Source organism: Nicotiana attenuata, chromosome 1 (assembly GCF_001879085.1).
Source record: "Nicotiana attenuata strain UT chromosome 1, NIATTr2, whole genome shotgun sequence".
Taxonomy (NCBI): domain Eukaryota; kingdom Viridiplantae; phylum Streptophyta; class Magnoliopsida; order Solanales; family Solanaceae; genus Nicotiana; species Nicotiana attenuata.
The window spans coordinates 37,503,347-37,529,057 of NC_031989.1; the positions used below are offsets into that span (position 1 = coordinate 37,503,347).

A 25,711-nucleotide genomic window follows, 5' to 3' on the forward strand; every position below is an offset into this window, starting at 1 on the left:
GGTGGGGGTGGGGTCTGTGTGTGTGGGGAGGGGGGGGGGGTTGTACTTGTTTAGTGGCTCTTTCAAGATTTACAGTAGGGAGATCTGTAATCCTTGTTAAGTTGTTATTTTTATGTGAGATTAGTGCAGTTTTCACTCTGTTGTCTATATGTTTAAGTGGCATGCATTTTCTTTGCAAATTGTTCCTTTATGATTGATATTGAAATATATCATTCTTGAATCTTGATTCCAATATGAGCATGAGATGGGATAGGGTATGCGTATATATTACCCTCTCCGACACCACTCGTGAGATTCCGTTGCGGACCACCTTGCAAGGCTAAATAGTCCTGGGTGATCGGTAGCGAAGTAGTAGTACCTTGAGGGAAGGATACTTACGATTTTGATAGACATACCGGTGATTCAGAGAAGATCTATCGAAAAGTATTTAGTACACATTTCGGTGGCCACTTGGTTTGTTGTTGAAGGGTTGTTTTTTTTTTTTTTTGGAGAAAAGGATAATTTCATTAATAAAGGTTACGGTGGTATTATATTACTATTAGTAATAGTAGGAATAATACTTAGGTTTCCAAACGTTGCTAGTTTGTTACATATGGAGCTTGATACTAGTCTAGTAGTAGATATTGCATTCTTGTCTTTTTGGATCATCCTCTTGACTGGGTCTGGTGGGGAGTTCAAAATAGTTGTAGTAGAGGTTGGTTGTTGTTGTTTGGAACCCAATTTACTCAAAACGTGTGCCACCTTGTTGCCTTCGCGGAAGTTATGCCGGACCATTGGATTCCCCAATTTCTTCAACAAGTACCTGCATTCAAAGATAGTGTTAGTATATGCAGGAAAGCTATTATGTTCAAGTAGTTGGATTATGTCCGTCGAATCAGTATCAATCTCCAGTGGGGAGCCCTTTGTCATTAGCCAGCTTAAGCCCTGTATGAAGTGCTAGTAATTCTGCATGGGTAGAGTTATAGGCTTTGATTTTGTGAGCAAAGCCTACAATCATGTCCCCTTCACTATTTCTTATAATGCCCCCAATGCCTCCAGTCTTATGGTTACCCAAGGAAGCATTTATGTTTAATTTATAAGTTTGGGGTGGTGGTGGATACCATTTAATGTGAATAGGAATTTTGTGCGTGGTGCTTTGTATTTAGACGCTAGTAGTTTAAATTCAATGCCCCGTGTGTCAACCATTTGGTAGTTTAGTGTTTTGGAGAGGTTGTGGAAGCAGTTATTGTTTCTATTTAACCAGAGGTGTCAAATTGCAAATGGGAATACATCCTCCCAAGTTATGTGGTTGTGTGTAACAGTTATTGGGAGACCTTTAATTGATAACTGCCAATGTTTGCTATTTGGGATAGCATTAATGTCGATGCCCCTATTGTCCCAGAATGTGTGTGCCACTGTGCACTCAAGGAAAATGTGGGTTATGGTTTCTTCTGCCACCCTACAAACCGTGCAAACATTATCGTTTGAAACTCCAACTTGATGAAGGTAAGATTTAGTAGGTAGGCTACTTTTTAAAGCATTGCCAGAGGAAAAATTTAATTTTGTTAAGGGTATGGAGCTTCCAAATCCAATCATAGTCAGTGCTAGTTTGGATGTGGTGAAGTAATGTGTAGACTGAATAAGTTGAGAAGGTGCCATTTGTGTTGAGCGACCAAATGGGTGTGTCTATGGCTAGGGGGTTTGGTGAGAGGGAGATGGAGGAGATATCATTTTTAATATTGTTGGGGAGCTCAAAGGAGATTTATGACTAGTTTCACTGGTCATTTCTCCAAACCTGGTCAAGGGTTAAGTTGCTATCATTCTTGTTAAGAGGACCATGAATGGAAGAGCGGATGTTTGTGTTGTTAGGGGTCCAGCAACCAAAGTAGAAGTTTATGGATTTGCCATTGCCAACATCCCAAGCGACTCCTTTGGCAATGGTTTTCCATCCTCTCAAAACGTTTTGCCAAATGAAGGAGGTGTTTTTAGCATTAGTTTTAGGACTGTATTTTTGAATTAGAGTGTTTGCCCACATTGTTGACGGATAGATGAATAGTCTCCATGCTAATCCTGCTAGTATGGCTTGGTTTAGTGGGTTGCCTTAGGTATCCCTAGACCTCCCATTTTTTTAGGAAGGATTACAACATCCCATGAGATGTAGTGGATCCTTTTTTTATGCGGAGTTGTGCCCCAAATAAAGTCACGCTGGATTTTTTCAATTTGATGTAGGATCTTCTTTGGGTGAGATATGTATTGCATATTATGATTAGGAATGGCATTGAGGGCAGCCTTTACTAGGGTTGTGCGGCCCGCAAGAGTTAAGAAATTCGTTTTCCAATTTGAAAGTTTGTTCCGCATATTGTCAATTACAAATTGGAAGTCGGAATGTTTAGGTTTGTTATTGGTTATAGGGAAGCCCAAATACTTGCCAAATTGAGTTGTCGGATTGATGTTAAATAAGTCAATTGTATAATCTTTGATGGCAATTGAGCAGTTACTTGAAAAAAGGATTTTGGATTTGGTGTTATTTATTTTCTGACCAGATAGCGAACAAAAGGTTGCTAAGGAGTGGTGAATGGTATTTATGGTTTTCACATTGGCTTGTGCCATGAATGTCAAGTCATCTGCATAAAATAGGTGTGACAGATAAGGTCCTTTTGTCCCAATTCTAATGGGTCCCACAAAGTTAGATCGACTTGGTGGTTGATGTATACAGACAGCAATTCCATGCATAATATGAACAAACAAGGAGATAGAGGATCCCCTTGTTTGATACCCCTCGCGGGTTCAAAGAAATTTGTTTGTGCACCACTTACCAAGATTGCTATCTTGCTTGTGGAGATGTAGTTCATGATTAGGGTGGTGATCTTTGATGGGAACTTAAAGAAGGTTAAGGTCTTGTAGACAAAAGACCATTCTAACCTATCAAAAATATTTTCTAGATCAATTTTAATTATCAGTTGCTCATTCACCCGTTTCCTTTTTTTTTTAAATGGTTTACAACTTCTTGTATAATAATAGCATTATCACATGCCCTCCTCCCCTTTAGGAAGCCAGCTTGGCATGGGCTGATGAGTTCAGTTAGAAAAGGCTTGATGCGGTTAACAATTATTTTGGTGATTATTTTATAAGTGGTATTGCAGAGTCCTATTGGTCGGAAATGATTGAGGTTATTTGCATGCTTAAATTTAGGGATGAGACATAATAAGGTGCAATTCATTTTCTCAGAAATTTTGGATCTAGAAAATATTTCTTTACATAGTCAAATAATAGAGAAGCCCACAATATTCCAATGTCTTTGGTAGATAATAGGGTGTTACCATCAAGACCCGGGGCCTTGTATGGCTTAAAAGAATGTACAGCAGAAATAATTTCTTGGGTGTCCAATGGCCTATCCAGTGGGGAGAGGTCAATATTGGCAAAATTGGCGTGATTACTTTAATAGTATTCCACTCTGATAGAGTATTATTGGTTGTGAATACATTTTGAAAATATTGGTGAGCGTGCTCGATGATTTTCTGACGTTCCGTTATCCAATTCCCAACGTTATCTTTAAAGAGTGAAAAACGGTTACGCCTACGCCTATTAAGGACAGAAATGTGAAAAAAATTTGTATTGGCATCGCCCTCATTTAGCCAATTAAGACGAGATCTAATCTTCCAGTGATCCTCCTCCTGGCATAGAGTATTATTATAATCAGTGATTGAAGTTTGTTCCAAGTTTCTAAGGAATGTGCTAATAGTATAACTTGGTGAGTTTTGGATCCCCCTAATTCTGGCCAGTATCCTTTTCTTATTAGCGAAAATATTTCCAAAATTTTGGGCACTCCATTCTTTAATGTTAGTCTGGAAACATCTTTCTGCATCACTGAAATTCCTATTATCCCAACTTTGTTCAACCACTTTACTAAACTCTGGGCGGCTTAGCCAATATTTTTCGAGTCTAAAGGGTTTGATAGAATTAGTCGAGATTGGATTTGTTAGCCTGATTAAGAGCGGATTATGGTCGGAGTAGGTTTTTGGGAGGTGAGTTACCATTACTGAGGGGTACAGCTCTAGCCAGGTTTCATTAGCAAGGCATCGATCTAGTCTTTCTAATATGAGACCATGCGTCCTATTTCTATGGTTAGAACACGTGTAACGACAACCTTTGAGATCAATTAAGTTACAGTAGTTAATACACGACCAAAATCTAAAGGTCCTATTCCTACTAATATTCCTTCCTCCTCATTTTTCATCTTGAGTCAGGACATTTGAGTCCAAAATGTTTTGTGCATTTATAGTGAAATGCATGATAAATTTGACCTTTAAAACAATAATTAGAGCTGAAACTTGATCTGAGGGGGAAAGAAAAAAGTAATCCCTACATTCCAATTTCTGTGACAAAGTTTAATAGGTACATAGTTTTTTTTTAAAAAAAACTTTAGACATTTATAGTAATAACTATGCCCATAACATTTACTATATGATTATAACATTTTTGAAATTTGTGGTTTGAGCATTTCACAATATTTGTGAGATTATAAAATTTCTCATTAAGAGGAAATTTTAAAAACATTAATGGACCAAAAAAGAAATGTTGCCATGTAAACATAATGGTGACTGCTAAAGTGAGTCTATGTGCTGGAGCTTAAGGTGAAAGGCACAAAATTTGGATAAGGGTATAATGAGGTGAAAGTAGAGTGGATTTTGACAAATTTTGTTAAAAAATTTTATATTGTGCCTCACACAACTAACACTAGTTGTGTGAGGCCTTTTTTTGTCTCATAATTATGTGGGTCCCAAAATTTTGTGAATCCAAATGTGTAAGATATGGGTCCACAAATATGTGAGATAAAAAGATGCCTCACGCAACTATTATAAGTTTGTGTGAGACACAAAATAAAATTACTCAATTTTCTTGGACAAGAACATCATGTGTACAAACTAGATAGTCTATGTCTGGGGACATAATCATTCCTCTTATCTTTAAAATTCCTATACACATTTCTTTGTCGAATTAACTTAGCAAGTGTCCTACTTGCACCTGAACTTGGGCCAACAAATTCCCCCTTTTTGATGATGACAGACTCTGTGCTTTTATGGATCAAAAAATCTGTAAGAACTCAGCTTAACCATTAACACTTAACATCATCAAGGACCAGATTTAATTAGGTTATAAATATCATATTATTCAGAATAAAGATTAAAGCACAATATCTCTTCCCCCTTTTGGCATCATCGAAAAGTTGCATACATTGTGAATCCCAGAATTTAGTAACTACTCATAGCCACTTGAGCAACTGCAAGTGAAAACATGGATTAAATCATCAATAATCAACAAACACATTCAACTATTAAGAACAAAATCTACATAGAACAAGAGAAACAGCAGTTGTCATTGATAAGATATGTTTCCACCTACAAACCACAAAAAGAAAGAAAAAACTTCCAAACATGAGCAAAAACAGAAAAAGTCCCTAATCTGGGTCACTGGGGGGTAGTAGACTGGTTCAGAAGGCAACAACTGGAGGACCTAAGGCTTGAAAGAACTAGAGGGTTGGGTTTGGAGAAGGTTGAGCATATTCTGAAGCATCCCATCACTTTTCTCCTTTTCTTTTGCTAGCTCAGCTCTAAGGCCATCTCTTTCAGCTTCCAATTCAGCAACACGAGCCTGAAGCCTAGCAATTTCAGCATCCTTAGTTCCACACTCTTGAACCAAAGCCCTAACCTTGCTGTTCACAGGTGTCTTCAGAGATGAACCAGGTTCAACTGGGATGGCATTGACAGGATAGTCACAAGCCAATAAGGTCTTAACACCAAAATGCTCCTTGCTTGATGCCATCTCCCATTTCTTCAAAGTCACCCTTAGCCTGTCCAACACAGTAGTCAGTATGAACCCATATGGAGTTGCATGTGCCTTGGAGCCATTAATGACCTTGTCTAGTAATTTGACAATAAAAGCAGGCCAATTTATCTGCATTCCTCTCACAAGGCACTCCATAAGAACCAGGTCCATGTAGTTGGCAGTATGCCTCCTCTCCTGTCTGGGCAGCAGGCACTTGTTAATAACTTCAAACAAGACCTTGTGCTCAGGTCTCATCTCACTTTTCTGCACAAACCTGGCTTTAGGTACATCCTCAACAGTTGCAGCATCACAAAAATTTCTAGTAATTTGAAGAGCAGTGGGGAGAGATTCCAGACATGGCAACTTTGCCTTGTATAATCATCATACCCTTCACTAGGTATGCCCAGAATCTCACCCAGTTTGACTGCATCAAATGCCACTTTTACTCTTCTCACCAGGCTGGAGGCTACCCCATTTTTCACAGTGGCATTTGCCATAAACTCAATTAGTTCATTCCTGGCCAGCCTGCCATCCAATTCAAGGACCATGTCCTTCCACCCTTGTGCAGTAAGAGCATCTATCAACCTCCTCATTCCTGGTTCATCCAGGTCTTTCAGCAGCCTTCCTTTAAAAAATTTTATTTTGCCAAAGATGGAAAACCTGTCTTGTTCTTTCTTAGATTCTTCTTCTTCTCCACCACTCCACTCTTCATCTTCTTCAACAATTTTCTTTTGTTTACCCTTCACAACAGACCTAGTTTCTTTTGGCTAAAGAAGATTCAGTAGGTACAGGTATAGAGGAAGACTTCTTAGAAGAAGTCTTGGAACTTTTTGGTTTGGGTGTTGGAACCTCTTCAGTTGTTCCTCTTTCTTGATGGACCAGTTCCATCTCCTCCTCTTCTTCTTCTGCAACCTCAGAACTCTCCAAAACCTTTGCTTTTCCCTTGTCCCTCTTTTTCTTCCTGCTCTCTTCCAGATCTTTCTGTAATTCTGCTTCACTTTGTTTGACCCTGCTCCTGGTAGCTCTTCCCTTAGGTACTGAAGGAACAGTAGGTTTTGGGGATGACATTTTGCTTTTCTTTGTTGGCTTGGGAGCAGTTGGAGCCTTTTGTGTGGAAGCTTTACGCTTCTTTGGATCATAACTGGCCCCAACCTTCTTCAGAAGATCAGCCAGAGTCTCCTCAACAGATGAACCAGGTTCATCTTGTTGCTTGCTTAAATTAACAAGCCCTTCAGCCGCCTCCCTAGAACCACTTCCCCCTGACTTGTTGCCACCTTCTTCAACACCACCACAGATAGCCAATAGTTTTTCTTTCTTATTTCCCCTCGCATCACCACTGACTCCCTTTCTCTCTTTTTCTTTCTTTTTATCTCCTCTTCTACTAGTATCAACCCCCTTTACATCTTTAACAGGACCAACCAAGACAAACCTATTTTCTACACTTTCAACAACATCAGAGAATACCAAGCAAGAATTTACCTCACCAGGAGTTTCTTGAATATTTTCAGTGTCAGATGACCCATGTTCTTTACCTTCGCTGGCAGAAATAAAATCATCAGACTCAAAGCTTGAGTCAGATTCTTGAGCCTGACTTTCCTTCTTCTGGCTAGCCTTTAATTTCTCACTTAGAGCTTTCCTTAAAGCTCCAGAGGCTACAGTTTTTCTAGCTAGCATTTTCTGCCTGTGAAACCTAGGTTTTGGGTTTCAATAGGAGGAGTAGACGAGGATGTGTTAGAGGGAGATGCTGGTGGGGGAGTGCCAGGATTATCTTGGGGGTTAGACATGGTTCTTCGACTATAGAGGAGTTTTGGGAATTTCTGAGAAGAAAGAAGATTTGGAATTTCTGGACAAGAAGAGGGCGATCAGAACTGGAGAAGAGTTTTGACGGTTACAGACTAATGAAGGAGGGGTGTGGTGTATTTAAAGGTGATTAGACTTAAATGCAGTAATGACCGCTTTTCAGAGGTCAAGTAAAAGTCTAATCAGGGTGTAATTCCGATCTCTTAGTGATTATTAGGCTTCGCTAGATTTTAGGCAAAATCTCGATTTTTAGAGTTCTAGGAGAACGAAACTGGTTCAATGCTCAACGGATAGAATTTCTGGGAATTTGATGAATGTAGGACTTCTACTCATGATTGGAAAAATAATCTTTCTAATTGTGCAGAGTATAGAACTCTCTTGAACATGCCTCAAATGCCAAAATAGAAGAAACTTTGTAAGAGATTAGTGAATCATATATATATACACATGTCACAGGAGTATACCAATTAAAGTATAAAACTGAGTAAGAATTGATCTAGATATTTACACAAAGTTAGAACTCCTAACTAAATTTTTTTTTCATTTTTTTTTCTTGTGCATTCTGAACTGGACCTATTAGATGATCTTAATCATCCCTAATTCCAACTTGTTCCTCTCAAAGTTTTCTCTACTCAGTGCTTTAGTGAAAATGTCAGCTATTTGTTTATCAGTAGCACAAAATTCTATTGAAATCAATCATTTCTCATAGTTATCTCTTAAGAAGTGGTGTCTAACATCTATGTGCTTAGTCCTCTTATGATGTACAGGGTTCTTTGTCATACTTATAGCACTAGTGTTATCACAGAATATTGGAATACATCCCACTTCAATACCAAAATCTACCAGCTGTTGTTTGATCCATAGCAATTGAGCACAACAAGAAGCAGCAGCAACATATTCAGCTTCAGCAGTAGATAGGGCCACAGAATTTTGCTTTTTGGTAGCCCATGACACAAGGCATGAACCAAGGAAGTTTGCCATACCTGAGGTGCTTTTCTTGTCCACTAAGAACCCTGCATAATCAGCATCACCATATCCTACTAGATCAAAATTACTACCTTTAGGATACCAAAGGCACAGATCAGTGGTGCCTTTCAGATATCTCAGTATCCTCTTGACATCAGTCAAGTGAGACTCTTTTGGATTTGCCTGGAAACGAGCAGAAAGCCCTACACTGAAAACAATGTCAGGTCTACTGGCAGTGAGATACAAGAGTGAACCAATCATACCCCTATACAACTTTTGATCAACTGATGAACCAGGTTCATCAACATCTAATTTAGTGGCAGTTGCAATGGGTGTGTCTATTTCTTTAGATTCCTCTATTTTAAACTTTTTGATTAGCTCTTTTGTATACTTCTGCTGATGGATCATGGTACCATTTGGACTTTGTTTGATCTGTAAGCCTAAGAAGAAATTAAGCTCACCCATCATGCTCATTTCAAACTCACTCCCCATTAATTTTGCAAAGTCCTTACTTAGCTTGTCAGTGGTGGCCCAAAGATTATGTCATCAACATATATTTGTATAACAAGGAGATCCTTACCTTTTTCTTTTAAGAATAAGGTACTATCAATTTTACCTCTCTTGTAACCATGCTCCAGCAGGAATTTTGACAGTCGTTCATACCATGCTCTTGGGGCCTGCTTGAGTCCATAGAGAGCCATGTCTAATTTGTACACATGCTCAGGACATTCCTTGCTCTCAAACCCTGGAGGTTGTTTCACAAACACTTCTTCTTTCAGGTAGCCATTTAGGAAGGCACTTTTGACATCCATCTGATGAAGAGTAAATTCCATATGTGCTGCAAAGGCTATGAGAAGTCTGATTGCCTCTAGTCTTGCAACTGGAGCAAAAGTCTCATCATAGTCTATGCCCTCCTCCTGGCTGTAACCTTGGACCACCAATCTTGCCTTGTTTCTTGTAACTGTTCCATCTTCATCAAGTTTGTTCCTGAAGACCCATTTTGTACCAATGACTGATCTGTCCTTGGGTCTTGGAACTAGATGCCAAACTTGACTTCTTTCAAACTGGTTAAGTTCATCCTGCATTGCATTCACCCAATCTGCATCCTGCAAAGCCTTAACAACATTTTTAGGTTCAATGATAGATAGAAAAGCATCAAAAGCACACAGATTCTTTAATTGTGATCTGGTTTTAACTCCAGATGTTGGATCAGTGAGAATGTTCTCAATGGGATGAGAACTTTGATACTTGTGAGGTTTCACAACCAACTGGCTTCTACTAGATGTTTCAGCCATTTGCTGAGGAACAGGATCATGAACAGGTTCCTTCAAGGAATTTATTTCAATTCCTCTTTGATTAGTTCCCCCTGTCAGGTTGCCCTGTATGGAAGAACCTGTTCCATCACATGTTCCTTCTGTTGGTGCCACTTTGACCTGAGCTGATGCTTCAGTCAAGTCCTTTACCAATCCAATGGCTTCATCTTCATGTTCCTGTCTCTCAGAAAGAATGTTAGTTTCATCAAATACTACATGCACACTTTCTTCTACACACAAAGTTCTTTTGTTAAACACTTTATATGCTTTGCTATGTGAAGAATATCCCAAGAATACTCCCTCATCACTTCTGGGATCAAACTTACCTAGGGAGTCTTTTCCATTATTATGCACATAGCACTTGCAACCAAATGTACTACGATGGGATATGTTTGGTTTTCTCCTTTTAAGTAACTCATAGGGAGCCTTCTCTACCAGAGGTCTGGTCATGCGTCTATTGCTTATGTAACAAGCAGTGTTTACAACCTCTGCCCAGAAGCTGTGAGGCAATTTACTAGAAAGCACATGGTTCTAGCCATATCCTCAAGAGTTCTATTCTTTCTTTCAACTACTCCATTTTGTTGAGGGGTCCTAGGGGCAGAGAAATTATGATCTATACTATTTTCATCACAGAATTCAACAAAATTGGAATTTTCAAATTCAGTTCCATGATCAGACATAATGGATGCAAGTTGATTTCCTAATTGTTTCTGAGTTTTTCTAACAAATGCAGTGAACATGTCAAATGCTTCATCTTTGGAGGTTAGAAATAGAACCCAGGTAAATCTAGAATAATCATCAACAAGCACCATTACATATTTCTTTCCACCTCTGCTCATGGTTCTCGTTGGACTACATAGATCCATGTGGACCAGTTCCAACGACTTGGTTGTACTTAGCATTTTCTTGCTTTTGAAGGATGATCTTACCTGCTTCCCCCTTGCACATGCCTCACAAACTTTGTCTTCCTTGAACTTGATATTAGGTAACCCTATCACCAAGTCTTTAGAGACTAATTTGTTAAGCTGATTTAGACTTGCATGACCAAGTCTTTTGTGCCACAGGAGGGGATCATTGACCAACACACTTAAACAAGTGAGTTCACTTTCTGAGAGAGTAGACAAATCTACAATGTAAATATTGTTAACTCTTTTTCCCTGCAAAACAATCTTGTAAGTGGTAAGGTTAATCACAAAGCATTTGGTGGAGGTAAAAGCCACAAGGTTACCTCTGTCACAAAATTGTGACACACTTATTAGGCTATATTTCAAGCCATCTATCAGGTAGACATTCTCTATGGAATGAGAATTTGTCTTTCCTACCTTTCCAACCCCAATGATCTCACCTTTCTTTCCATTACCAAAGGAGACATTACCTCCTTTTAAGTTCTCAAGTGAAAGGAACTGGTCCTTGTTCCCAGTCATATGTATTGAGCAACCACTATCCATATACCATATTTGGCTGCATCCTTTCACTTGGACCTACAAAAGAAATCAGGGGTTAGTCTTAGGAACCCAAACTAATTTGGGTCCCTTTCTATAGGCAAAAGGATGAATCAAATTCCTTCTTGCCCATCCAGGCAGCTTACTTTTCTCTTGAACAAAGGCTTTGTTCTTTTGACTGGCCTTTACTTTTGCATTACATTCATTTTTGTAATGGCCAGTCTTGCCACAGTGTGTGCATATTTTATTCTCAGGAAGTGTGAGGTACTTGCTTTTAGGGTCCCACTTTGGTGCTTGAGTCCCATAGCCAAGTCCTCTTTTGTTGCTACTGTGATGCTCTTGCAACCAAGAGAGTGCATCAGAGGCCTTGTTCCATTTGCAAGTTCTGTCTAATTCATGTTTCACCTTTCCTAGATCTTCTTTTAGGACTTTGATTAGTTCATCCTTTTTATACAATTCATCCTTCATTTTTCCTAGGTTTTCCTCTAGAGTGAGATATGTGTGATCAGCTTTCTTCTTTCCAGTTCCTAGTTTCAATTTTAAGTTTTCAGACCTAAGTTCTAGGACACTGTTATCAAGTTCAAGAACCTGGTTCTTCAACTCAGCATTTGTGTTATCACTCTCATTAGCCCTAGACTCTAGACTTTTGCATTTTGCTTTTAGGATCACACATTCCCTAGACAGAACTTCCTTCTCATTGTTAATTATCTCAGACTCATCAATGAAGTCTAGTAATAGCTCAGCCAACCTTTCTTTAGACAAAAATTTAATCTTGTCTTTGAGATGAAGAATACTTACCTCTTGTTCATCATCTGATTCTCCGATGGCCATCAGTGCTTGCTCTTCTTCAGCTTCATCTTCTGAGTCTTCATCTGAGGTTTCTCCCCAAGCAGCAACCATAGCCTTGGTTGAACCTTTGTTCCTTTTTGGTTGAACCTGTTCCTTTTTCCTGTTCCTTCGTTCAGCACTTTCTTTCTTCCACTCAATTTCCCATTGAGGACAGTTCTTGATCATGTGATCAGTCTTACCACACTTGTAGCATCCCTCATTGGTCTGTTTCTCAGGAGCTCTTGTCTTGTTGAAGGTTGTACCTCTTGAAGAACCCTTTCCTCTCATCAGGTACTTTTTGAAATCTCTAGTGATCATAGCCATCTCATCATCTTCCAGATCTGAACCTTCAGCAATTCTGAGAGCTAAGCTTCTCTCCTTCTTGGGTGTATCCATCTTCATGGTTTGCCTTCTCATTTCATAAGCAGTAAGATTTCCAATCAGTTCATCCAGTCTGAGAGTAGCAATATTCTTGGATTCCTGAATGGTAGTTATTTTGCTTTCCCATGCGACTGGCAGAACCCTTGTCAGAATTTTCTCAACCTTGTCTTCTTCAAGAATAATCCTTCCAAGAGATTTAAGTTCATTTGTCAGTGTAGTGAACCTAGTATACATTTCTTGAATTGTTTCTCCTTCCTTCATAGTAAAGTTCTCATATTGAGAATACAGCAGTGTTCCTCTGGACCTCTTTACTTGAGGTGTTCCTTCATGAGCCACTTGCAAGGTGTCCCAGATTTCCTTAGCAGTGGTACAGCTTTGAATTCTGCTGTACTCATCAGGACCTAGTCCACACACAAGCCATTTCTTGGCTTTAGCATTTTTCTCCCACTTCCTCAGGTCTTCAGCAGTGCAGTCAACCCTTGTCTTTGGCATATCAACTCCTTCAACATTCTTCTTTGTGGTTGCTAGGGGACCATCAGTGACTATGTCCCAGAGTTCATAGTCTTCCCCTATGATATGATCTCTCATCCTGTTCTTCTACTAAGAATAGTACTGACCATTGAAAAGTGGAGGCCTAGCAGTGGATTGCCCTTCCCAGTTTCCAGGTGGTGCACTCATGTTGATCTTCTCCTAAGGTGTTATCCTCTTCAAGGATAACCTGGCTCTGATACCAATTAATGTTCTTAACGTCAATACCACACAAGAGGGGGGGGGGTGTGATTTGTGTGGTACCCAATTTTCGCTCTAGAAGAACCTGGTTCTTCTATGTGTACTTACTACTACTGTTTGCGGAATTAAGAGTACATAAAATAAAGAACACAGAGATTTTTACGTGGAAAACACCTGGCTCAAAAGGTGAAAAAACCACGACCTACTGCTCAGTAGGATTTTCCCAAACTTCCACTAAAATCACTGAGCCAAAACAGCATTTACAAAACTCTTGTAAACCTAAGGATTAAACTCTAATCCCAGTCTAGCACACAGCCTCAACTGTTGCGACACCTTCAAGTTAACTCTAACTTGAATACTCAAAGTGCCTAATACAATTGTTTCTATGAAAGCTGGAACGGTACAACTTTAAAACACCTACTACAATTGAACTAAAATAAAAGAAAGACACAATGGAATTGGTTCTTCTATCTTATCCAAGTAGCTTCAGGAATGCACACTTGAATCTCACATAAATTGCTTGCAAAATTGCCTTGCTCTTTTGCTCTCAATTTAGTTTAACTTCTGCGTTTGTGCAATACCTGTAAAAGAGAACAATCACTGTTATTTAATGAGTTAGTAATCAGAGTTTGACTAAGACTCAATTGCTGATCTTCCATCGCAGTTGAGTCCTTGAACAATACAAACTCCAACCCTGTCCTTTATCCGGATTGTGTCCTCTTCCCATGAGAAGACTTTCTCTCCTCATCCAATATGCAACTTTTTCGATTAGTTCAGGAGATATTGCTGCTTGATCACTGAGACTTATCTCCTTCACGTGTATCTCACATGTCTAGGTTGATAAATATTGTGCCTCACATGATGGACCTGGTCCATGACTGAGTACATTTGTCATTCTTCAAAACTTCACCTGAACTTGGGCCAACAAATTCCCAACAGCAACACTTGTATGCATCAGACCAACAATATATGATAAGTCCCCCCCTCACAATTGGTTTAGGATCAGAAACCAAATATTTTACTATCTTTTGATGTGTGGTATATGACTAATTTCTCTACCACAATGCACAAAGATATATTTCCTAAAGAAGATTGGGGATATGTTAGTTTTTCTAACATTTGGGGAATGGAATAAACAGCTGAAAAATATGCTATATGAATCGAATTATCATTAATATGATCCTCACTTAGAAGATAATTCAAGTCAAATGCCAGAAGCATTTGCTGATCCAAAATCAAATATCATATTTCAGCTGCAAATGCTCCTATTAAAATGTAAAGTCCCTGAAGGACATATAGAGTTTACTGTACGCATGAAGCGTGGTAGACCAATCGGTTCCAAAGGTAACAATCCTTGAAAAATGATTAGGAGCTAATGATCAAAATGATCATAATGAGGAGGAAATGAGCTCTAGAAGAGCCCACGACATAACATTTCATGAAACTCCAGAAGAAGTTGAGGTACCTGAAAATAAAGAAAGTGATGAGATCTCAACAAGTTATGTCTCTTAGGAACCGATGCAAAATGATCGCCAACGATATATTTGATACAATATAGTGCACAATACTGTGAAATATTGTGAGAATCGGACCAGTAGTCCAGACACCTGAAGATGTCATGCCATTTAAATGCGAGTCATAACCTATATGACTCATTTGATTAAATCTCTATAAAGATCCCTGAAGGATTTAAAATGCCTGAAGCATGTAGTTCAAAGTCTCGAGAAATGTACTCGATCAGATTATAAATATCTTTGTACGGTTTAAATCAATCTGGGCGCATGTGATATAATCGCCTCAGTGAATATTTGCTGAAAGAAAGTTACATAAATGATGTTATTTGTCCATGTATTTTTATAAAGAAAATATCATCAGAATTTGTTACACTTGCTGTTTACGTTGATGACATAAATTTTGTTGGAACTCTAGAAGAGCTCCAAAGGCAATTGAATATCTTAGAAAGAATTTGAGATGAAAAATCTTGGAAAAATAAAAATTTATCTTGGTCTACAAATTAAATATTTAGCAGACGAGATCTTTATCCATCAATTTGCCTATACAGAAAGGGTCTTTAAACGCTTTTACATGGACAGAGCGCACCCATTAAGTACACCAATGGGTGTTCGATCACTTGAAGTGAATAAGGATCCGTTCCGACCTCCAGAAGAGGGTGAGGAACTCCTTGGTCCTGAAATACTCTATCTCAGTGCAATTGCTAACACTTATGTATCTTGCTAATGCTAACAAAGGTGGTGCAGATCGTATTGGTTATGCAGATACAAGATTAGAATGCAGAGACTCAAATATTTGAAACAAGGTTTTCATCAGGGGGAGTAAAATACGCAATGCACTTTTTTTTCCTTACTAAGGTTTTTTCCCACAGGGTTTTCCTTATAAGGTTTTTAATGAGGCACCTAGCAATGCATATTACTAAATATGTGTACTCTTTTTCCTTCACTAGAACTTTTTTCCAGGGGGTTTTTCCTAGTAAGGTTTTAATGAGGCACACTATCTTTTAATGAACATCCAAGGGGGAGTGTTATAAATATATTATATTATGGATGTTCATTTAGTACTCCGTTGTAAATAAGCTTCCTGAAGAAGCTTATCCATATGGGACTCCGCCGTAAATATGTTTATCTATTTAGTACTCTATTGGAAATAAGCCTCCTGAAGAAGCTTATCACTTCGATACCCGGTTATGGATAAACATTACCCCCGGTAGAAGATTATCCATACCGGGTATAATAAGCTTATCCTTTCGATACTCCGTTATGGATAAACATTATCCCCGGTAGAAGATTGTCCATACCGGGTACAATGAGCTTATCCTTTCAGTACTCCATTATGGATAAACATTACCCCTATTAGAAGATTATCCATACAGGATACAATGAGCTTATCCTTTCAGTACTCCGTTATGGATAAACATTAACCCCAGTAGAAGATTATCTATACCTGGCATAATGAGCTTATCCTTTCAGTACTCCATTATGGATAAACATTACTCTCAGTAGAAGATTATCCATATCTGGTATGTAGCAGCTTACACAGCAGCTTGCAGTAACAACTTAGACATCAGCTTCCTTTATTTTATAAATAGAAGAGATTTCAATTCATTATGGACATTAGTTTGGAATTCGAATAATATATCAATTTGTCTCTATACTTGTCTTTACTTTACGGTCTTTATTTTATAACAGAAAACAAAAATTGTTTAAAGAAAAAAGAAGAAATGCGTAACTATTGAATAAAAAAAAGTATATGAAAAACGGGAAAAAAAGAAAGAAGAAAAAGAGGAAAAAAATAAAATACGAAAGTCAGCCCTACTGTGTTCAGCTTCAGCAGCCACTGCGTTTCTCAGCTCCATTTTCATTCTCCATCTTCAGCTCCAATGAATCTCAACACTTAAAATATTTTTCTTTCTTTGTGCATGGAGTCGTCACAGCCGTCGTCCGATTTCACAATACAATGATTCAATCAACGGCGTTGATTACTACATTCCGTTCAGTTAACTCAATTCCTCTCTTCTTTATTAAATTCTTCCCATTTTCCATTTCATCTTCAACCTCAGCAGAGTCTCCAGAACCTTCCATTAATCACCAACTCTTCTCCCTCCTTTCACATCCGAATTGGCAAAAACACCCTTCCCTCAAAACTCTAATTCCTTCCCTATCCCCTTCTTCCCTTTCTTCTTTCCTCTCACAAAACCCAAATCTAAATCCCCAAATTGCCCTCTCCTTTTTTAATTATCTCTCTTGTGTCCCTTCCTTCAAACTCAATGTTCAATCCTACGCGCCCCTTTTACGCATTTTAATTTCCAATAATCTCTTTCGGGTCGCCCAAAAAACCCGACTTAACATGCTTAAATCTTGCGAAACGCGTGACGACGCCGTTTTTACGATGCGTTTGTTGCTTGATATGAACAAATATGATGAGTTTAAGCTCAATGTGTGGGCTTATAACACGTTGTTAATGTGTTTATCGCGATTCGTTATGATTGAGGAAATGAAATGTGTGTTTGATGAAATGTTGAGTGATTTAATTAAGCCTGATATTTATACTTTTAATACTATGATTAATGCTTATTGTAAATTAGGTAATGTTGTTGAGGCTGATTTTTATTTGAGTAAGATTTTGCAAGCTGATTTGAGTCCCGATACACATACGTACACGTCGTTTATATTGGGGCATTGTAGGAGAAAGGATGTAGATAGTGCTTACAAGGTGTTTGAAGAAATGCCTAAGAAGGGTTGTCGAAGGAATGTGGTTTCGTACAATAATTTGATTCACGGGTTGTGTGAAGCGGGGAGGATGGATGAGGCGATGAGGTTGTTTGTGGAAATGGGAGACGAGGATGCTTGTTGTCCGAATGTGAGGACCTACACGATTCTCATTGATGCGTTGTGTGGATTGGATAGGAGGGTGCAAGCGTTGCAATTGTTTGATGAGATGAAGGAGAAAGGATGCAAGCCGAATGTTCATACTTGCACTGTTCTTGTTGATGGCTTGTGTAAAGACTTTAAGCTTGACGAAGCGAGAGTGTTAGTGAATGTGATGTCGGAAAATGGACTAGTTCCAAATGTGGTGACATACAATGCATTGATTGATGGATACTGTAAGAAAGGTTTGGTTGATGTTGCATTAGATGTTTTTGACACAATGGAATCGAATAATTGTATCCCGAATGTCCGTACGTACAATGAATTGATTTCTGGCTTTTGTAGGATAAAGAAGGTGCATAAGGCAATGTCACTACTTGATAAGATGCTCGAACGCAAACTGTCTCCTACTGATGTCACTTTTAACTTGTTAGTTCATGGACAGTGTAAAGAGGGCGAAATAGCTAGTGCATTTAGGTTGCTTAGATTGATGGAAGAGAATGGTTTGGCTCCTGATGAGTGGACTTATGGTACTCTAGTTGATGGCTTGTGTGAAAGAGGCAGAGTTGAAGAAGCTCACACCATTTTTAGCTCTCTGAAAGAGAAGGGTATAAAGGTTAATGTTGCGATCTACACTGCTCTAATTGATGGATTTTGCAAAGCTGAAAGAGTTGATTTTGCCTTGACATTGTTTAAGGAAATGATCGAGGAAGGTTGCTCCCCAAATGCATGCACTTATAATGTGCTGATTAATGGGTTGTGTAAACAGGGTAATCAGCTGGAAGCAGCCCAATTACTTCAAAGGATGCTTGAAAGCGGTGTTAAACCCACAATTGAATCCTATAGTATCCTGATTGAGCAACTACTGAAAGAATCTGCCTTTAACCATGCTTACAAGGTTTTTTATTTAATGGATTCCATGGGACACAAGCCTGATGTCTGCATTTACACTTCGTTTCTGGTTGCATATTACAATGAAGAGAAATTGAAAGAAGCAGAGGATGTGATGGCTAAGATGGCAGAGGAGGGAGTTAGGCCAGATTTGATGGCCTATACAGTAATGATTGATGGCTATGGTCGTGCAGGATTATTGAATCGAGCCTTTGATGTGTTAAAACGTATGTTTCGTGCTGGACATGAACCTTCTCATTACACCTATTCCATTTTGATCAAACATTTGTCCCAAGGGGGACTTTATCTCAAAACAGAGGCCAGTTCCATTAATATTGCTGACGTGTGGAAAGCGGTGAAATTCGAAACTTTGCTTGAACTCTTTGATAAAATGGGGGAATATGGCTGTCCTCCTAATACAAACACTTTTAGTTCTCTTGCTACTGGCCTCTGTAGAGAAGGACGCATTGAGGAAGCGTCGAGGTTACTTGATCACATGCAGAGCTGCGAAATATCTCCTAGTGAAGATATATACACCTCAATGGTAAATTGTTGTTGCAAGTTGAAATTGTTTGAGGATGCAGCAAGATATCTTGAAACTATGCTTACACAAGGTTTTTTACCATGCTTAGAGTCATGCAAGCTCCTCGTGTGTGGGTTGTATGATGACGGAAACAATGAGAAAGCTAAGGCGACCTTCTTCCGGCTTCTTGATTGTGGGTACAATAATGATGAAGTAGCTTGGAAGCTTCTAATTGATGGCTTACTTAAGAGGGGTTTTGTAGATAGATGTTCGGAGTTGTTGGATATTATGGAGAAAAATCGTCTTCAGCTTAGTACCCAGACATATTCATTGCTGCTAGAGGGAATTGATAGAACAGACAACAAATAAAGTATGAAGTTCGTACTTCTGTGATTCTGCTGCATATGTTTGTGCAGTCAAGGATGTCCACAACTAGATCTTCATTGACAATGGAGATCTTCATGTGCACCTTGATACCCTGTTGCTCGAATAAAGATCTCTCGTCCCATGCCTGTAGGCTATTCTGTTTAAGAGGAATTTGCCTGCTGAGAGATCACTCGGAATCATCACTTGGTACATGCAGCTCCTTCTTACAAGTTTCAGGCAAGTTACTTTGCTTTCTTAACTTTTTCTTGCATTCTTCCATCTATTATTCATCTTTCTCATGCTCTTGATGCGTTTTCAAGTAGAAGGCAGATAAATGGTGAGAAGATATGATCTCACTTTCTGATGCTAATATATGTTTAATTGGATTCCCTTACCAAATGTTGTGAAATTATTTATGTTTTTGTTATTTTGTTTAATGGAGCTCTTGTTAGTCCTTGAATTAATGAAATTTGGTGCTTAGTTTATCAGTTGAAGTTCATCTCAAATTTATGGAATCATCTGAATTTGATTCTTTTTAAACAAATTCATGTTGATGAGCACTAATAATGAAATTAGGGAAGTATAATACATTAACAAAAAGCTTATGCTAAGTTTTAATTCCCTGTTTTAGGAGTATAACTAACTGGTCTCAGAGCTTTTACAAACTTGCTGAAGATTAAGTTGCTAATCTTAAGCTGCAAATCAGTTTTAGCTATGCAGTAAACAAAAGGTGACTAGATGACTTGAGCAGCAAAAAAATTTACTGGAAGCCTTAATCAAGAATCTAGTAGAAGCATCGGGATGCATTTTGTGATGCCCAGGATTATAAAGGACCTCTGTATATACTGGCCGGGAAGAAAATTTAACAGGAATAGAAGATTTCAACCACTATGTCAGTCAATGCTTTGTTAGTCTTGTGGAAAGAGAGAAATCAAACATGTTTTAAAGGAAAGCTGAATCTGTACATAATCTGAAATATAACTGTCTGAACCAACTAGCAATGTGGTACAACCTTAGGAATGTTAGTAAAGTAGATAACTGGCCTAACAACCTACAGGAATAGCTAAGGACTGATTCAGTCATCATTTTCTACTTACACAGTGTTATCTTAGTGCTGCTTTTGCTATTCATAAGACTTTTGCCTACTTGAGAAAAAAAACTTGCTTTCTGAAGCTTCTTCACCAAGTTATATTATTTTATCTTTCAGGCAGAGATTTCTACAATCCAATGGCCTATTAGCAATGTAGCTAAATGCCCCATAAAAAACCGATAAGGTGAATGTGCAACTCACTGCTTCACCTTTGTTTGCATAAAATGGAAATGCTCTCCCGCAACAAAACATGCTGGAGTAGAAAGACAAGGTAATACTAAGTTTTTAAAATGTTCAATACATGTCTTCCCAGTATCAGATTAAGTGTATAGATACAAAAAGTAGTATGTTAGAAGATGTCAAATTTCCTAGCTTGATGGTTCTTAAAATTTGAAACTGTTCTGTCTCTGAAAAAATTTAAGGAGTTTACATTCTTTAATTCTCACTTTGAATATACAGGACTATCAAACTGCTAAATTAGTTCATTTAAATGAACTCGTGGATATTGCAGAAGATTGAGGACAAAAACGATTAGACGTCTTGTTTATGAAGCTCAAGGTTATCTATGCATTTTTGAGTTCTCTCTCTGAATTTGATGTGCATTTGTATTTTGCCGGGGGGCTGGAGGTCGGCCACAAAGTAATTGCTATGCCAGCTTTAGAGGATTGTTACTGCATAAATGTACAGAATATGGTAACATTTTCTTCCCCAGCTGTTGATTCTATACTAAACATGTAGGCAAAACTGTAATGCACTTAACCACGCTGTATTTCATCTGCATGTCTACAACTTAAAACTTTTTTGCTTGCAGAATTGTTTCATATCGTCCGCATACTGGGAGAGCACATTTCAGCTGTACAGTGTCTCCAAACACTCTGTCACAGAAGTACAATTGAGATTCTAAGGTGAATTACATTACTGTTTGTTATACCAGGATGATTAAGACACTTTGATTCCCATCATTTCCTGGAATGCTTAGTTATTGTTGTAATATTGAAACCAACTTGGAAGAAACTATAGAGAAAATAACTCTCTCACCAATCCATTTATATTATAGAAGAGATGCAAAATTCTTCGATTCTTGCACAATCCCTCTTCGCATCCCCCCCAAACCCCCCGATTCCTATCGGATAGTTGTCATTGGATTCTTGATTTGTCAGCTAAGTCAAAGATACAAATTTGCTCACCTGTTGTAATGATTTCAGGTTTTGCTGAATGTATCGCGACATAAGAGTACCATGTAGATGAGAAAGTTGTGTAAAGAATTATTTGGCAAAAAGCTAGAAGAATAGTTGAAGAAGTGGTGACATGAAAGCTGTGCTTGATGCTCTCTTTCCACTGCACTAAGTGATCTTTTCCTTTCTTGAGTGACTACTATGGAAAAAGATGACGACGACTATGTGCAAGTCTCTTGATCAATTTTTTCAAAATCGTTACAATACATCGATTGTGTTTATACGTTTTCAGATCGGTTGGTCAGGAAATTTATGATTATGGCATTAAGGAAGTGCACCATATGTGTATACGGTAAAATCATGTGCCCCGATTTTGTGGGCCCGAAGGCTCACAACGAGGAACAAAAGGTTCGCGTCGAGGAATAGACTCACTACGGACCGAGTTCGAGCCCGAAGGCGGAGCACGAGTCTCGAAGATTTAAGCGTTCGAGGAACGTTGGAGCCTAGTGTAATCAACCCTGAGATAATGCTGTTATGAGTTTGTAACAAAATGAGCAAGATTCCTGCCACGTCCCCAAGATCATGGCGTAAGTTTCGGAATAGATTTGTACAAATCCGTACTAGGCGGTTAGACAGTTGTCCCAATAAGATTCATTACTGTAAATAGAAATGTACTTTATTTAGGGTTCCCCTATTATATAAAGGGGACCCCAATCATTTTGTAACCATCATCAATTTGGCAAAAGAATATACTTACTTTCTTGCTCTTTGCTCACGAGAATTGTCCTTTAACTGTATTGTTCTTGATCTACCTCGAGGCCACCTTAGCTCGGAGTCGAGGCTGGCTTGCACATTGGTTTGATTTTACTTATTTCTTTCATTTACACGTTAGATTTCTTGGTTATTAATTAATATTGAACTAAATCACATATCTTTAAAATCATAAATCAAGTTTAATTGATACTCGTATTTTCGAGGTAAATAGTTTGGCGCCCACCGTGGGGCTAAAGATGATAGTGATTATTTAAGTACTAATTTTGAAAACACACATTATTTTTACATTTGTTCTTGTCAAGAATTTTTGTTCTCAGGTTAAAACATGTCAAACTCGCAAAACGCACCCGTACACGGAGATGGGAGTCTTGGATTTCATGGGAAAAACAACAATGTAGGGGTTGGTGTACCACCGATGAACCCGAGGGGAAGTGCCAAATGTGGAACCAGTCGATGTTAGTTCGCACATTGCTTTGAATGCGGATTTAGGTGCAGACCCCGGGGGAAGTGTACGCAGGGAAGCCCGATCTGGGGGCCAAGGAACACAGGGTATAAGAGATGGGGGAGTCAGCCTCCAAGTAATATTCGAGATGCTACAAGCTCAACAGGTTGCTATCGCTCAGCTTCAAAGTCAACACAAAACTCCAAGTATAGTCGAACCAGAAAACACTCGACGTACTGAGCCGATACCGGAAAGATCAAACGGTAATGGCTCGGGGACTAATCCCACAATTATAAGGTTGCTCGAGGAACTCACCAAGAGAATCGAGTCCAGGGAGAAGAAGATTGAGGATAATGACAAAAAAGTGGAGACTTATAACTCCCGTGTTGATCGAAATACGGGGGGGGGGGGGTGGGGGGGGGTACGGGGCCGACCCGGTGTAGGAAAGGTCTGGATGCCAAAAGTTCATACAAAGACATTCCCTCCGAGTGCGGTTCCGAAGCCCATTCTTAAAAAGTTTCGCATGCCCGATATACCTAAATACAATGGGACAACCGATCCTAATGAATATATTACCTCATACACTTGTGGGATTAAAGGAAATGACTTGAAGAATGATGAGATCGAATCAGTATTTTTAAAAAAATTTGGGAAAACTTTGTCAAAGGGAGCCATGATTTGGTATCACAATTTGCCCCCCGAACTCTATCGATTCGTTTGCTATGTTAGCAGACACCTTCGTGAAAGCACATGTTGGGGCCATAACGGCGTCGACAAGGAAATCTGACGTTTTTAAGATAAGACAAAGGAACAATGAGATGCTAAGGGAGTTCTTATCCCGATTTCAAATGGAGCGAATGGAATTACCACCGGTCTCGGATGATGGGGCAGTACAAGCTTTTATGTAGGGTTTGAACGAGCGGAGTTTGATCGCGTCACGACAATTGAAGTAAAATCTGATCGAGTACCCAGCTGTAACTTGGTCAGACGTACATAATCATTTCAAATCGAAGATCAGGGTCGAGGACGACCAGTTAGGAGCCCCCTCGGGTTCAGTTCATCCTAATAGTTTGGCAGTTAAGGCCCCGAGGGATACGGACAGGGAACCAAGATCAGACAAGGAACGGTATCAGCCATATGTCGATCGGAGAAACAACGGTTCGAGGCGTAACACTCCTCGGAACAATCGAAGAAATGATCGAGGTTAAAGCTCTCGGGGACTTATGAGTAAGAATGGTTTTGATAAACATACCGACCCCGCGGAAGCACCTCGGTTGTCGGGTATAATTTTAGGTGGCCCAAGCCTATACAAACCGATCCTTCTCAAATGAATCCAAACTTGATGGGTAAGTATCATGGCATACATGGCCATAGGACCGAAGACTGCAGGCAGCTGAGGGAGGAGGTAGCTCGATTGTTCAACGAGGGTCATCTTCGAGAATTTCTTAGTAATTGATCTAAGAACCACTTCAGGGAAAGAGATGCAAACAGAAAAAATGAGCAGGAAGAACCGCAACACGTAATTCATATGATCGTTGGCGGTGTCGATGTTTCACAAGGGCCTATATTCAAACGCACCAAGGTGTCAATCACCAGAGAAAAACATACTCGGAGCTACGTGCCCGAGGGCGTACTATCATTCAATGACGAGGAAGCGGAAGGCATATCTCAGCCGCATAATGACGCCCTGGTAATTTCTATTTTGTTATATAAAGTTCAAGTTAAACGTCGATTCGTGTATATATTTTATAGAAACATGAAATCAAAGTAGGCGATAAAGTAGCTAGAAGACACGGAAATAATGGTATCATTTCCAAAATTTTGCCTAGACAAGATATGCCTTATTTACAAGATGGAAGATCCGTTGATACGGTCTTTAACCCATTAGGAGTACCTTCACGAATGAATGTAGGACAGATATTTGAATGTTCACTAGGGTTAGTAGGGAGTCTGCTAGACAGACATTATCGAATAACACATTTTGATGAGAGCTATGAACAAAAAGCTTCGAGAAAACTTGTGTTTTCTGAATTATATGAAGCCAATAAGCATCCAGTAAGCAAACTCGTGTTCTAGTGGATCCAGGTAGCTTAGCAAACATAATCAGATCGAGGGTCGTAGAGCATCTCGACCTACATGACCAAATTGTACTTTCATATCGAGTCCTAAATAACTTCAACATGGCAAGCGAAACAACGAAGGGGGAGATAATCCTACCAGTGAACGTGGCCGGGACCATCCAAGATACAAAATTCCATGTCATCGAAGGCGACATGAGATATAATGCACTTCTCGGGAGGCCACAGATCCACAACATGAGGGCAGTACCTTCAACCCTTCATCAGATGATGAAATTCCTAACAGTGGATGGTGTGAAAACGATTTACAGAGAACAACACACTGCAAAGGAAATGTTTGCAGTGGAGGAGGTGATACCGGTACCAGCGCCTTCGACCTCGAAAAAGTCAAGCACCAAAGATACGCAGACGGCCAAATAGCAATCACCGTCCCCAGCCTCGACCGAATCAGAGCAGCAGGTAATCGAAGAAGAAGAGGATCTCCTTACTCCTCGAACTTTTGTTGTTCCCGAAGAGTCCGATGCAACCAAGTCGACGGTCGAGGAACTGGAACAGGTCATACTGATAGAATACATGCCCGAGAGAAAGTTATACCTGGGAATGGGGTTAACCCCTGAACTCAGGAAAAAACTCATTCAATTTCTTATTGATAATATGGATTGTTTTGCTTGGTCCAGTTTAGACATGACAGGGATCCCACCGGAAATAACAACACACCGGCTAAGC

General features: G+C 39.2%; 1 protein-coding gene and 1 long non-coding RNA gene across 2 annotated transcripts; both read left to right on the forward strand.

Annotated features, from left to right (window-relative positions):
* Positions 16,566–19,660, forward strand: LOC109224981 (pentatricopeptide repeat-containing protein At5g65560-like). The gene has a single exon (XM_019389570.1). The coding sequence runs from the start codon at positions 16,736–16,738 to the stop codon at positions 19,427–19,429; it is 2,694 nt and encodes an 897-aa protein (XP_019245115.1). The 5' UTR covers positions 16,566–16,735; the 3' UTR covers positions 19,430–19,660.
* On the forward strand, positions 20,634–22,313 carry LOC109224990. The gene is made up of 4 exons (XR_002067789.1): positions 20,634–20,787; positions 20,976–21,209; positions 21,328–21,421; positions 21,722–22,313. It is a non-coding gene; the product is annotated as an uncharacterized LOC109224990 (long non-coding RNA).

Bases quoted from the DNA above. Each gene is read 5' to 3' on its own strand.
- LOC109224981 (XM_019389570.1), top strand. From the start codon at position 16,736: ATGATTCAATCAACGGCGTTGATTACTACATTCCGTTCAGTTAACTCA.